The sequence below is a fragment of the Monodelphis domestica genome, chromosome 3 (assembly GCF_027887165.1).
Source record: "Monodelphis domestica isolate mMonDom1 chromosome 3, mMonDom1.pri, whole genome shotgun sequence".
In the NCBI taxonomy this organism is placed as follows: Eukaryota; Metazoa; Chordata; class Mammalia; order Didelphimorphia; family Didelphidae; genus Monodelphis; species Monodelphis domestica.
The window spans coordinates 88,743,265-88,758,451 of NC_077229.1; the positions used below are offsets into that span (position 1 = coordinate 88,743,265).

The 15,187-nt window shown below is 39.0% G+C and overlaps 1 protein-coding gene across 7 annotated transcripts in view; it reads right to left on the bottom strand.

Moving 5' to 3' along the window:
• The window catches only part of ZFR2 (zinc finger RNA binding protein 2), a 120,720-nt gene extending 111,613 nt beyond the window's left edge, over nt 1-9,107 (bottom strand). For 3 of the 7 annotated variants that reach the window (XM_016432082.2, XM_007488900.3, XM_007488897.3), the window contains exon 1: nt 6,194-6,321. In XM_016432082.2, the coding sequence (XP_016287568.1) occupies nt 6,194-6,246 (53 nt within the window). In that variant the 5' untranslated portion in view covers nt 6,247-6,321. Of the gene's footprint in view, nt 1-1,618; nt 5,831-6,193; nt 6,322-8,872 lie in introns of those variants that run through there. The other 4 variants (XM_007488901.2, XM_056822418.1, XM_056822420.1 and 1 more) reach the window with 4 other exon arrangements.
• Between the last annotated feature and the right edge of the window lie 6,080 nt (nt 9,108-15,187).

Genomic DNA, 15,187 nt, shown 5'->3' on the forward strand with positions numbered 1-15,187 from the left:
TTATCACAGATAATGGGGTAAATTCTAAGATCTAAGATCTCCAACGTTGAATGACATATGAATGACATAACGTTGAATGATTCTATGAACAAACTACTTGACAAAGCCTATAAATCAGAACCACGATAAAAAAATTTTTTTTAACTTGGCATTATTTCATCCTGAACATGAGGACTTATTTGGTGAAAAATTCTTAAACAAATCATCTTAAATCATGAATTTAACTGAAATCTTAAAAACCTATAAAAATATAATATTATTATTATGGTCTTCTATTGGCTATGATCTACTTATTCCTCTACAGATATGTGGAGCAATATAATTTACATTATACTCTAATGTAAATATTTTTGTGCATTTTTTAGCAGTTTCAAAAATTTTAAATACCTTGTTTAAACAAACTGATAGGGGTATTGTAATGACCTTTTCTATGTTTCTAGCACTCCCCACCACTATCTTGTCCATTCGAAAATTATCCCCTATATTATTGTCTGAAATTCACTAAAAAAAAAAAAAGTTTTAAAACAGAACTCAAAGTTTCTTTTTGATGATATGTTTGTTGTAGTAATTTTTATATGTATACTTTTTGGACATAGTTAACTGTTCAGAAAAAGAGTTAAAAATTCAAAAAGGAGAGGCCAAGCCAAAATGATGGCTTAATAGCAGCAAAAGCCAAAACTGCCCTATCATTCCAAAGCAGGACAAGTGAGGGAGCTCTCCCACTGAACACAAAAATTCAAAAAAAAGTATGAGAATTCAAAATCTGACTTCTGAAGTTTAAAGAAAATACTATTTTGAATGCAGAGTGTATCCTACCAAAAAAAAAAAATCATGCACCCAAAAAATTCTGATGATGCGCTTCTTTGGGTAAATTTGTTTAGATCATGGAAGAGGGCTTCCCATTTCCTGCCCTCTATTCCTGATCTCACCATTTATAACTGATAGTAAGAAAACTTAAAAAAAAATACATCCTAAACTATCCAGCCATATTATCCTATTTGTCACATTAACAAAATGGACAAATACTTTCACTTTAAAATTATGTTCAACAAATACTTTTAAGCTTTCACTTACAAGGTAGTAAAATACAGAGAATTAGTTTTGAACAAATTATAAAAATTACACAAACTGAATAAATCACTGACATGTTTTGGTCAGCATGGGAAAGACCCTCAAAAAAAAAACAAGAAAGAAAAGCCCCAAACTACTAAAAGTTTGAGAATTTCCTTGCCAATAACTCTTCAAAAGTTTTCCAATTGTTCTATTTTGGGATGCATAAGTAGAGCTCAAATGCAAATTGATCCTGGACTACAATATTTGGGATTTAACTCAAAATTTTAACCAAATATATTTCTCTTCATTAACACTAGGCATAACAGAAAGCAATGCATTGGGGAAAGCTCTCTTTTCCTCTACAAAAAACTAATGCCAACCTATCCTTAAATATGGTTATCCTGTTATAAGTGATTCATCACAAAGGATAGGAGTAGACCTTCTATTGGAAGGGTTACAGCTCACCACAAGGGTCAAAAAGTGTGGATCACCGGACCTTATTGCACCACCTGGAGGCCAGGCTTGGTATGACCAGGACCGTTTTTTTAACAGGTTTCAGTCATACCTGACAGAGCGCTCCCACAATCAGTGATGTTAGGTGATCTTCCATCTGCCAGTACTGGGATTGCATGTGGTGCTCCCCACAGGTCGGTTTGGACTCCGGTGCTTTTCAGTATCTATATATCGCCTTTGGGAGAGATTTTTGAGAGATAGGGCTGGGGTTATCATTACTATGCTGATGATACCATACTATATATTCCTCAGCTTCCCAGCTCTGAGGAGGATTTTTAAGGTTTGGAAAATACAATGGAAAATACCACATTAAACCATAATCTAGATGAGCAAGAAAATTAATCAAATTAAAACAAAAGCAGATTCATTCAGTGTGGCAGTGTAAAGAACATTGCTATGGGCCCTTCTTACAAAAGGAAATTCCTTTATTAGAAGAGAATGAACGGGGAGGCAGCTAGGTGGCTCTGTGGATAGAGAGTGAGGCCTGGTACATGGGAAGTCCTAGGTTCAAATCTGACCTCAGACACTTTCTACTGTGTGACCCTGGGCAAGTCACTTATTCCCCCATTGCCTAGCCCTTACCGTACTTCTATCTTGGAACCAATACATTGTGTATTGATTCTAAGACAGAAGGTAAGGGTTTAAAAAAAAAGAAAAAGAAAAAAGAATGAACAGCTATTATCCTCGACAACATCATCTGTGATCAAGGCTGCAAATGCTATAAGGTTCTTTAGTCTGGGAGGCTAGAAGTGTATATCTGGGTATATCTGGGTGTCAGTATTTCACAAGCCTATCTTAGACCTCAGGAGTTCATTATCTATTCACTACTAGTGAAAACTGCTACCATGCAACTGCTTCTACCCAACACTGATACTCAGACTTCAACTAGCTAGAATTACACAAAGGTTAAGGATAGGTTAAAGAGTTAAGCTACTCAATCTAATAAAATACAAACTAGTCTGGTAAGCTTTAATATCTTCGATATAAAGGAAATGAAGTTCTTAAACTAAAGACCTGTAAACTGAAGGTCATCCTTACTGGAATGAAATATTACATAAAAGTAGCAGTGGATATATACAGATTTAAATTCATATCAAGAAAGAGCTAGTAAATGGGCCAATCTCCAAAAATCACCATGGCTAAGAAAAAAATGTAATGTATTTATGGATAGTTGATTGCTTCCTGGTAGAACATGCTTCCAAGATGACATATTAGCATTACAACATTTTGATCACCAATATGATTTAAGCACACTCAGAATTACAATGACTTCCATGACAGCTCTCCAAATTCACTGGAGCCCAAAACCAGTGCTTGATATTAATGGAAAACAATGTGGAACTAAACTTTACAAAATGGAATTAAACTTTAATTCTAAAGGATTATGGTATTAATACTAAAGCTCATAAGACGTTTTATTTTAAAACATAATTAAAACAAGGGGGAAATCAAGATGGTAATCAAAACTATGTTGCCTAAATTATTTTTAGATTTTCTAAGTGACTTCTAAAAGAACACAGCTTGCTGACCGGTGACTGAAAAGTTTCTAATCACTGTCTTATTTGTTAATGGTAATACAACTATCTGTGAAATATTCTAACAAGTAGAGCAAGCTCGAACTTAAGGGATGTTAAAAATATTGTAGCTATTTAAAGAATATCCTTTCTGAATATTGCCGGCTAAAAGACTTCAATAGACATCTTAAGAAGATTTGCCACCTAATTCTCTTTTTCATGATATATATTTTTCTCTGAACTAAGGATACAATATGGAAGAGTCACATTTGAAAAAACCTGCAATCAAGCAACAACTTAAAAGATAATATTCTAGTTAACAGCTTTCAAATCTAAAACATTTTCTTAGGTCAAAGTTCTGTGTACCATTTTTCCTTCATATTTGGCTCTGAATAAAATTCATTCCTTTCTGAAATGACAAATTGCTATACCTTAAGATGCTCTTAAAAAACATCCAAAATCCTGCTGTTCAAAGCAACCCTCCATTCACATTATTTTCCCATGCACAGCTAGGGGTACATCAACTATATCAGAACATAAAAATGCAGTTGCAATAAATCATGTTTCACAAATACCTTAATTCAGAAATTTACTAAAGCTCAGCATTCACTTTAAATAGCTTAAAACAAGTCAAACTTAGTTTTTCCCTAAAAGGTAAATGTAATAGAAAGCTCTGCATTCAAGCATCCACTCCCTCCTCCCTCCATCTGACTGGAGTACACAGGTGCAGTTCTATTATTTAAACAAGGCATTTAACTGGGCAAGTGGGCTTCCTTAAAAACAAAACTAATGATGATCATAGCCCTGAGAGTGGTGAATAATAGGAGTGAAACATAAAAAATAAAATAATCAGTTTCAAAGAAAACAGAAAACTAGGAGGGCTTTCCTCACAAAATCTGTTACCAGCAACTGCAGCACAATATAATTTCTGAAGTGCTGTATACATTATATAAGCACACTGACATTCCTCAGATCATTGTCCCCAATTCCAGGTTTACTTAGCCTATGTTTCCCTAACAAACAACCCAAAAAAGTCCAAGCATGGAAAACTGGCATTGTAAAAGAATATTATAAATTATAGGATGGATCTAATCTGCTAACCCAATCACTGAATACAGTGAATGAAGATATGCAAATACTGCAGAGATCAGAATGGAAAGAGCAATATCCTAAAATATTTGATAACTAATAGCTAGCCAGTCATTTCTATCATCTGGGAATAGGCTACTAATACATATATGGTAAGCTAAAAAAAAATGCAAAGATGTAAATTATGCAAACTAGAGAAAAAGGAGTGAATGGTGTGCCTTACTGGTGAAAAAACAGTGGAAACCAATAATAGGGAATCGAGACAAAACCCTCTCCTCCCAGGCAGGTACTCAAAATGAGAAAAGAATGACAACCATTTCTAAAAGAGGGCTGGGAAACTGAGTGTGCAGAAATACTCTAAAAATTGTCTAATCCTTTGGAAGGGGGTGTCTCCCCCTTAGGTTCCCCAAATTACCTTCCCCACTTTAGAGTTCCTTGTCTTTATTTCCCATCACTGCCCTGGGTTTTCATTTTCCTTGTCCTCCATCCCCTCAACAATCCATAGTCACTGTCCACCCAGCCAAACCCCAACCTGGTGGTTCTTAATCTTTTCTTTATCCCTAACTTCCTTATCCCCACTCCTCCAAGTTATCACACTGATCCCTGGCCCCATATCTTTTTTTATCCCCTGATTCCTACATTCCCCAGGATTCCAACCTCATAACACTACCCCCCTCAGTTCCTACTACTACTACTACCCTTTTCCCCCTATTGCCCCCCTTACCTACAATTGCCCCCCAATGCCCCATGTGCCCCTTCTCATTCCTTTCCCATACTTCAACTACACCTTTTAATCCTGAGCTCTGCTCTTTTAATTGCACTCCTCTTGATGATTATGTCTCCACACACACATTTAGTCCATCATCCTTCCCCCACAATCCCAGAGGAGTACTCCATCTTAAGAATTACCTCCCATATACCATATACCAAAACCTCAGATGCACTACTCCAGTTCCTATCCTCTCCAACCGCCCTGCTATTCCCCAATCTTCCCCCTAAGCATTACCCATTTCCTCAGAAGATCCTCTATCTCCAGTGCACCCTATCTATCCCTCCCATCCGGAGCTGTTCCAGCAACCCTTCCTCTTCCCAGTCTCCCCCCATTCACTGAATTGCCGCCCACACATCCTCCTTCCCCCATCCCCCAGCACCCTTCCTTTCTTCCCCCAGGTCCCATTCTGTCTCCCATAGCCTTTCTATCCTCCCCTCAACCCAGACTCTAATTCCTCCACTCTATCTATCCGTCGCCCAGGTCCTGCACTGCTCCCTCCACCTCTCTTCTCTCCTACCTCCTCCCATCCCAAGCTTCTCCTTCTGCACCCCCTCAATCTATCCTTCCTATCTTGGACTTTGCACCCCCACCTTCTCTATCCTTCCTCCCAGCACTCCCTTCTATCCTACCCATCTTGGGTTCTACACCCCCTCCCAACTTCTCTATATAATCCCAACCCCTCGATTCCCAACCCGAGTTCTATTCTCCCCATCCCCTCAATCTATCCAGGGCCCAGGTCCCCTTCTATAGATCTTTCCCGTCAAAGACTCTGCCCCGCCCCCACTCTGTGAATCCCAACTCTCTTCACCCTCTATCCTGGGCTCTGCCCACTCCCTGCATCCCTTCTATGTAGCCTGCTCTCGGATCCTACTCTAGCTATAACACCCCTCCCCCCCATCCCGGGTCTGCTCCCGCAATCCCCTACCCTCCCCCTTGCACCCCTCCATCTACCCTCCCCCGCCCCTGCCGCCATCTTTGCTGCAGCCGGGGCCCAGGGCCCCCAGACCAGAGGAAATAGAGCAGCGGGCGGTGGACTGGACTGAGCCAAACTATCCTGAGCCGAGCCAGGCAGCGCCTCAGCCTCCCCGGTCCCGCAGCGCCGCCTCCAGCTCCCCCCACCGCCACACGCCACTGGCCCCGGTCCGGCTCCATCCTGAGGAGTCCGGACTCGGAGATGAAGGAGGCCGGACCAGGAGAAGGCCGGTGCTCCTGAAGGGGCGCGGGGAGAAGGGGCGGCGGGGCGGGGAGGTACCTGTACTGAGGACCGCCACCGGGCGCGAAACCGTAATAGTTGCTCGCCGCCATCTTGGCGTCTTCACAAAACCCCGCCGGCCCGGGAGGAGAAAGAGGGAGGGAGAAAGGGGCACTCAGCACGTGACCCTCGCGCCCCCTCCCGCGCATGCGCCCAGCTCCCTAGGCACGCGCCCACTGTTCACTCGAAGACAGTCTCATCTCAGCCAGCTTCTCCCTCCACACTTTCCCTAAGCAGTCGGTGCACGGGGCCAGTCCTCCAAGTGCAACCACCCCTTTCCAATATCACTGCACCCCTGGAGACCCCTCTTAGAGTCAGGCCTTCCTACAGCACGACGTTCAGATCATCCTATCCATGACACTCTTCAATGACCCTCTCAAACAAAGCCAGATCTTCAACTCCTCTCATCATCATTGTACCCCCAGCATCATGTCAACCCATCTCTGTAACTCTTTAATGATCAAAATCAGATCCAACCCCCAGCCTCATAGCCACCCTTCCCTGGACTCCTTCAACTTCTAGTCTTTCAGCCAGATCTTCCTCAAGTGCCCCATCTCAGAATACCAACCCTTATTCTGTCTTCTCCCTCCATGCCAATTCTTTTTCAACTCCCTCTGATGTCTCTCTCTCAGAACCAGGCTATTCTTAGTGTCTCCTCAACCCTTCCTAAGTACTCCTTCAATATCCCCTTTCATTGCCAGTCAGACTCTCTTGATTCCTCCTTTCAAAGAAAGCCCTCCCTATATGATTATAGTTTTACTAATATTGAACCAGTCCTACCTTCCTGGTATAAATTCCACTTGGTCATCATGTACAATCTTTGTGATATATTGCTGTAATCTCTTTGCTAGTATCCTATTTAAAGTATTTTATTTAAATTTTTTACATCACTATTCATTAGAGAAATCAGTCTCTATAATTTTCTTTCTCTATTTTTGCTCTCCCTGGATTTAGGTATCAAAACCATATTTGTAGGGGCAGCTAGGTGTCCCACTAGATTGAGGTCCAGGCCTAGAGATGGGAGCTTCTGGGTTCAGACTTGGCCTAAGATGCTTCCTAGCTGTGTAAAATGTATCATTTTGATTGCATGAAATTAAAAAGATTTTGCACAAACAAAGCAAATACAACCAAAATTAGAAGGAAAGCAAGAAAACTGGGGATGAGGGGTGGTAGAGGATATAATTTTACAAGTTTCTCTGATAATGGCCCCATTTTTCAAATACATATGGAACTGAGCCAAATTTATAAAAATAAGAGCCATTCCCCAACTGATAAATGGTCAAAGAATATTAACAGGCAATTTTCAGAAGGAGAAATTAAAGTTGTTAATAGTCATATTTAAAAAGCTCAAAAAGGAATACTAATTAAAATAAAAATAATTCTGAGGTACTACCTCACAACTACCAAAGTGGCTAATAGCACAGAAAAATAAAATAGCAGATGCTACAGAGCAGTGTTAGTGTACCTTTTAGATATCACAGGCCCAAACTGCACCTTCAAGCTGCCAGTGAGTAACCCCCCCCCCCCTTCCCCTCCATTATTCCAGACAGCTAAGGGAGGAAGCACTCCCATTGGACAGCTGGGCAGAGGGGCAGGGCACATGAATAATGTTCTCCAGTGCTGTGGAGAAAGGAAATGGAGTAGCCTCCTCCAGCACACTGGGGCACAAATGCCAGGTCTTTGCCAACACAGAGATGTGGAGAAATATATACACTAGCACATTGTTGGTGAGATTGTGAACCAGTCCAACCATTCTTGAGAACAATTTGAAGTTATGACCAAAGGATTATAAAACTGTGCATACCCTTTGACCCAGAAATACCACTCCACGATCTATTTACCAAAGAGATCAAAGGAAAAAGATCTATGTGTTCAAAAATATTTATACCAGATCTTTTTGGGCTGGCAAAGAATTGGAAATTAAGACAATGCTGAACAATTTGTGCTATATAATTGCAATGAAATATTATTGTACTAAAAGAAATGATGAGGAGCATGGTTCCAGAAAAACCTGTAAAAACATATGAACAATGCAAAGTGAAATAAGCACAATCAGAACTTTGTACACAGTAATAGCAATACTGTAACACTGATCAACCATAAAGACTTAGCTATTTCAATTAATACAATGATCAAAAGAGTACAAGTCATGATAAAAAATGCCATCTACCTACAGAGAGAGAACTGATAAGTTCCAAGTACACATTAGGGCATACTTTTTTCTTTTTCTTTTTTTTTTGCAACAAGGCTAATATGAAAAATAGGCCAAGACATTAAAACACTTTTCACACAAATAAAGACATATTTCAATAAATTGAGAAATATTATTTGTTCATGAGTAGGCTGAGCCAATATTTTAAAAATGGCAATTTACTTATTCAATACTATACTAATCAAAGGGCCAAAGAATTATTTTGTAGAACTAGAAAAGAATAATAAAATTCATCTGGAAGAACAAAAGTTTAAGAATATCAAGGGATCAAGGAAAAGAAAATGAAGGAAAACAATCTAGCAGTACCAGATTTCAAATTATACCACCCATTATGTGCCAAAACTGTACTATGCACTTTACAATTACTATCTCATTCAATCTTCACAACAACCCTGAAAGATAGGTACTATTATTAACCTCATTTAACAGATGAGGAAACTGAGAGAAACAATTGTTAAGGGACTTACATAGAGTCATACAGTTGATAAGTGTCTGAGGTAGATTTGAATTTAGGTCTTCTTGACTCCAAACCCAGTGCTCCATTGTGCCACCTTGATGCTTTTTTGAGACAAATATAGTCCTGACAAAAAACAAGGAAAAATAAAAGTGTGAAGATTAAAATTAACTCTCCCATGATTATGAAGATTAAAATTTTAACCCCTGCCTATTTCTTAGATCTCATCACCAAAAGTATAAACATCCCACTTAATCATCAAGTGGGAGGTCTGTGACCCACTAGAAGTGGAGACAGGGGAGTTCTTCATTCTTTGGAAATGGAGCCTGGACTCGAGACCCTGTTCCTGGTGAGGCTGTTCTAAAATCTTTTCCTTTGAACTGACACATGGTGAATGGAAAGCTGACTCTTAACTGCTGGATTTTCAGGGGGGGGGGGGGGAGAAACTAACCTCAGGAGAGACTTACCTCTTGAGATCTTACCTTATCCTCTCTCTGATTTTCTTACTTCACTATTTCTACATTTTGTAAATAAATCACTTTGGAATTAATATAAATTCCTGGCAACCACACACTCTTAAATAATCTAGTCCAACCCTTTTAAAATTAACCCCTTTTCCTCCTTACATTTTATTTGGCTGACTATGACAGTTGTGACAAAATATCCTCAATCCTTTTACTTTTTTTAACTTTTCCTTTACTTTTGTGACTATCCCTAAGTCAGTTTTTAATAGTTTATTTTGAATCTACACAAATCAGATGCAGGGGTGAGTTCAATTTTTTTTTCTTTCTCTCTTTTTTACCTTTAAAAAGAAATATAGCATGGCTGCTTTTAATCTTAGCAGCTGGACCCTGAGCCCTCACCTGGGGAAACCTCCCAAAGGTTCCCAAACCCTACCCCTCACAAAACAACCCAATTAGCAGACCCTCAGGTTTTTCACCTGGGGAAGATTCTATCTTTTAGCTATGTTGCCTTGTCTCTTAATTAGCTGTGAGAGCAAAAACCTGGGGAAAATAGTCTTCCAACTGCCCCAACAGAAAATCTTTATTTTTCCAAACCCCACCATCTCTAGAGCTAAACTTAAGTGAGAAGTAAAACCTGGAGACATCAGTCAGGAAGAGTAGTGTTAAAATAACAACAACAACAAAAACAACTGGTTCTCTTTACCCTAAGAGGCTTTCACAGCCCAAATAAGGTAAAAAATAATTTATAAAAACCTTTTTGACACATGACCAACTCAAGAAAGCAGCCTGGAAGCACATGTGATAGAAACAGGTGGCTCTAGCATTTGCACCCTGAGGGGAAAGTCAGTTGCTTCCTGTTGCCACTCCTATACTTAGTCTACAACAAAAAGAGTTAATCCTCTCTCACCCTCCAACCAAGGAGTTAATCAAATCAAGGTGTGACATCCTTAAAGGGACCACATCCTTACCTTTAAATTTTCACACTCTGACTTTAACCCCTAGCCAGTAACGCCATCTACTGATTAAAACTAGAATTATAAGCAATTTAACAAATTATATATATTATAAATAAAAAAAAAACAAAAAAACAATGGATGAGATACATGAAAGTTTTCTGGCTTTTATACTATTAGGAACCTTAAAGGTTTCAGAATGCCTCTCATTTCTTATGTTCTTAGGTATTTTTATTTTTCTATTCCTAAATATTGTGACAAGAAATGCTAACATATGAAAAATTAAAACTGAAATGCAGGCAGACATGCAAACCCAACTATACAATTTCAAATACTTCTTACATGGTCAAATGACAAATACTGACCCCATCCAAAACATGTCTGTTTTTTACGAGCCTGTTCCTGAACCACTAAGAAAGGAAAATTCTTCCCCCAAAATAGAGATTGAAGGCCCCTCTCCTATATCTCACCTGAAGAACTACCTCTTGTGCTCTGCAACTCTTGACTGACCTTACTCCCCCTGATCCTTCTCCTGAAATCCCATCTTCTCTTGTTCCTTCTCCCACCCCACAACCAATTCTAGCCCTGATGAAATCCCATCCTTCTAACAAATCTGTTCCTCCCCAACCTGACTCACCATTACCTAATTCAAATACATAACTTTTCCCCTTAAGGGAAGTGCCCAAAATAGGACATAATGGGGATGTGGCAACCCTAAGACACCATATACGTTTTACTCCCCAAGACATAAATGAACTAACATGAAATGTACCCACATATGAAGAGGATCCCTTTGTGGTCATGAAAAAGGTGTCTAACATGCTTTTTCAGTATAATTCATCTTACAAAGATGTTGAAAATCTACTCCAGGCTTCCTACCAGAATGTGAGAAAAATAAAATAATTTCTCATGTTAATAAAGTCCAAGAGGACAATGCAGCACACTGGTCATCACAGGATCTTCAATGGGACTATAACAACTCTGAAGATTATTTATAGTTATATTGTTGTAGGGAGGCCGTTCTAACTGCAATGAGAGAGTGCTCTGAAAACAAAGATAAATGGATAGAATTAAGCAAAAAGATGATGAGACAACCTCCAGATTCATGGATAGGCTCACTGAGTTTGGGGATTGGTTCCTAGATTTTGATCTTTCTAAAGAAAATTACATAAGACAAATTAGAAGACACTTTGTCAATAACTCTTGCAAAGTGATCAGGGATTATTTTAGAACTCATTGCCCAAGGTGGCATGAGATGGATCTTAATGAATTGAGAAAAACTGCTGTTTATGTTTCAAAAGGCAACAAAGAAAAAGAGAAAGAGACTCATGATTTCATGGAGATAATTTGGAAAGAATTGAAATATTTAAGAAAGAGGATTGATAAACAGGAAAAAGGGCATGATACTCAACCAACAGCACTTGCCCCTCTCCGAGAATCTAACTGTTGATCCATTTCCTGCCATTTCTGTAAGAAGAACGGCTACTTCTGTGACTGTAAAATGTACACATTTTTAACATTTTTGGTTTTTTTCTTCCTACATGTGCCATACAGTATTTGATTTTTTTCTCTTTCTTTTTGCATTTGAAGCACATGTCACCAGTATTGAGAAGATTTTCTTTTAACTATTTTTGATTTTTGCAATAGAATAAGCTAGATGTCCATTTGACTAGCATAAAAGGGCATACCCCAAAAGCTTTAGACTATGGAAACCTGCCATTTATTGATAAATATTTTGGAACTGTGATTAATGTTTGTGTCTGATTCTAGGAAATGGGTTCAAAAAAGAAGCACAGACTTTATCTCTACAGGGACATAGATGCACAGATTTAACTTGAATAGTGCCATAAAAGAGCACACAGGTCAAAAAGAAAGAAATCAGTCCAAGTGGGATTGATGAACTTCTATGCCAATACGAAAGGACCTGAACCTAGTATGAAATTCGAGGTTGCAGCACTTGGCATATGTTAAGATGCAGGACTCCTTGAACCACACTCCTTGTAAAATACTTTCTATCAAAGTACCCAACAATTGGCTGTTCTGGCGCCCCCATCCCTGAGAAATGATGAAAGATCAAACCAGGGAATGACACTTCCCTTTTACACAAAAATCTAGTCCTTTTTTCTCTCTTATAGTATGGCAACTTCCTGTAGCCCTGGCTTATAATGGGTAAATAAAATATTACTGCATTTTTTTCCCATACAGATTTGTAGGACATAAATTTACTTTAATTGGATACTAATACAAGGGCCTGTTATGAGTTTGTTCTTTTATTCAGAAATTTTTTATATATAGTTTTTGATATTTTGATTCTGAATTTTGAATTTTTTATTTCTCTCAAAGTTAAATTTTCTACCATTTATTTTTCTTTTTATGTTTTTGCTTTTTCTTCTAATAATTGACTCATATACCTCATAACACAACCATGTATTTTAAGTTGATCCAGGTGTTGGTGAACACCCTCTTCAGGGAGGATTGTATTGTATTTTCATAAAAATCCAAGATAAAATTTTGTTTGAGAAAATTTTCAGGAAAAGATGTTTGCTAATTCTTTGAATCCAGAGAATGAACTATATGAAGAAAGATGCCTGCAGAAACCTACACTGTATCAAGAAAATCCAGAAAATGAACTTTTGGGTGCAATTGATTGAATTGAAGGGGATTGAACATTTATTGTAAATGTATACTTTTATGCTAAAGGGGACTTCCCCCAATTGACTTTTTGTCAATGCACCTAGCAAAACGTTGGTTTTGCTTTCTCTTTTCTATTTCCCTCTTATCTCTAACTATTGTGGTTTCCTCTTAGAAGGTGAAATATTGTATACATCTGTAGGTAAAATTTTTTAGGGGTACAAGATGATTATGTTAAATGATCAATGGGGAGACTAGTCTCCCAATTATCATCGGGGGATTATGAAGATTAAAATTAAATCTCCCCTGATTATGAAGATTAATATTGTAATCCCTGCCTATTACTTAGATCTCATCACCAAAAGTATAAACATCTCACTTAACCATTAAGTGGGAGGTCTGTGACCCACGTGTGCAATACTGGGTGAGGAATCAGAATTAAACTAACTGCCCTTGGGCAGTCTTAAAGCAAAACTTCAACTGTGATTGATAGATGTAAAATTAGGAGAAGACACAGGAAGTGACTCAAAAGAAGTGTCTTTAAAAGGAGCTGTCACTTCCTGTGAGGAACAGTTCTTCATTCTTTGGAAGTGCAAACTGAGGAGTTCTATATTCTTTGGAAGTTGTAAAGGGTAAAATTATGACTGAGACTGAATGTAATAATTATTTTTGTCGCCAAGGATTTAATTTATAAAATCCTAATGAAAAAACCAAGTCAGCTGGAAATTTTATGTTGTTTTATGTGAATTTCAAAAACTATTCAACCCTGTTCAAACCATTCTTTAGAGGATGGGATTTGGCTATTTCCTGATCAATAACAATAGAGATACTTGGAATGACAGAATCAGGTCTTGGAAACTACAATCTCCATCCTACTCAGGGTAACAAGATTTAGGAAGGGCTGCAGCAAAGCTCAAGATTTAATTATTTGAGAATATGACCTTCAACAGACATGTGCAAAGGGGACAGAGCTCTGGGCGGTCCTGGGTTAAGCTAGAGCCACCATTGGCACAGGGGAGAAACAGGAAGTGAGGTAGAGGACAGCTGTGGAGTCTGGGGACTTCCTGTGTGGAGGAAAGGAGGTTGTTGGAGCCTGTTGCTTGAGGTGGAGGCCCTGAGACTGTTTCTCCATTTTGGTCACCTGAGTGATAGGGACTGATCTCTTTTCTTTGCCTCAGCTATCTAAGGCCTTGGGCCTTTGGCCCAGCCTAAGCAGAGGGGGTATTTAAGCCCTATTCCCTTCTCTCCCCTTTCTCTTCCCCCCACCTCTCTCTCTATAATACCTTTCTTCTTCCTGTTAGTAATTAAAAACTCCATAAAAGGTTGACTGCTGACTTGAGTTTTCATTTAGGAATTACATAGCTGAATTCCTTGGCGACCTTAAATTAATATATATAAGTCTTTTAATGTGATTTCCATATCACATTTCATTGATAGTGGATGAGATTAAGGAGAAGGAAGAAGGAAAGGAGTAGTAGGGTTTCTCCCTCCTGCCTGGCTGGTACCAAGCAGGGAGATTAGGAGATAAGGTTTTGGAGTATGAAAGAGGAAAGAATCAGCCTGACCTCCAAAGGGGCTCAGCTAAGATGCCCAAATCTGAAATCAGCTCCAGAGCAAAACTCACCACCGAACTCAGACAATAGTCACCACCATGCCAAGATGTCAGAGCTCCTAGCACACTGCCAGCCAGAGTCATCTCTCTGGGGAAAGAGGAAGAGACAGGAAGTGATATGCCTTATATAGACAGTTTTACATCACTTTCCTGCATCTCAGCTGTACCAATGATGACTTAGCTTGACTTAGGACAGCCCAGAGGTCTGTCCTTTTTTTTTTTTTAACATGTCTGTTAAAGGCCATTTCCTCAGATAATTAAATCTTGAGTTTGATGCAGACCTTCCTAATCTTGTTAAACTAAGAAGGGTGGAGAATGTAGAGTTTCCAAGACCTGATTCTGTTATTCCAAGTATCTCCATTGTTATTGATCAGGAAATAGCTAAATCAGATCTTCTAAAGAATGCTCTGATTAAGGTGGAATAGTTTTAAAATTCACAAAGAGGAAGCTGGATCTGAGACCCTGTTCCTGGCAAGACTGTTCTAAAATCTTTTCCTTTGGGGGGCAGCTGGTAGCTCAGTGGATTGAGATCCAGGCCTAGAGATGAGAGGTCCTGGGTTCAAATCTGGTCTTAGACACTTCCCAGCTGTGTGACCAATACACAGTATTGGAACCAAGACGGAAGGTAAGGGTTGTTTTTTAAATAAATAAAATAAAATCTTTTCCTT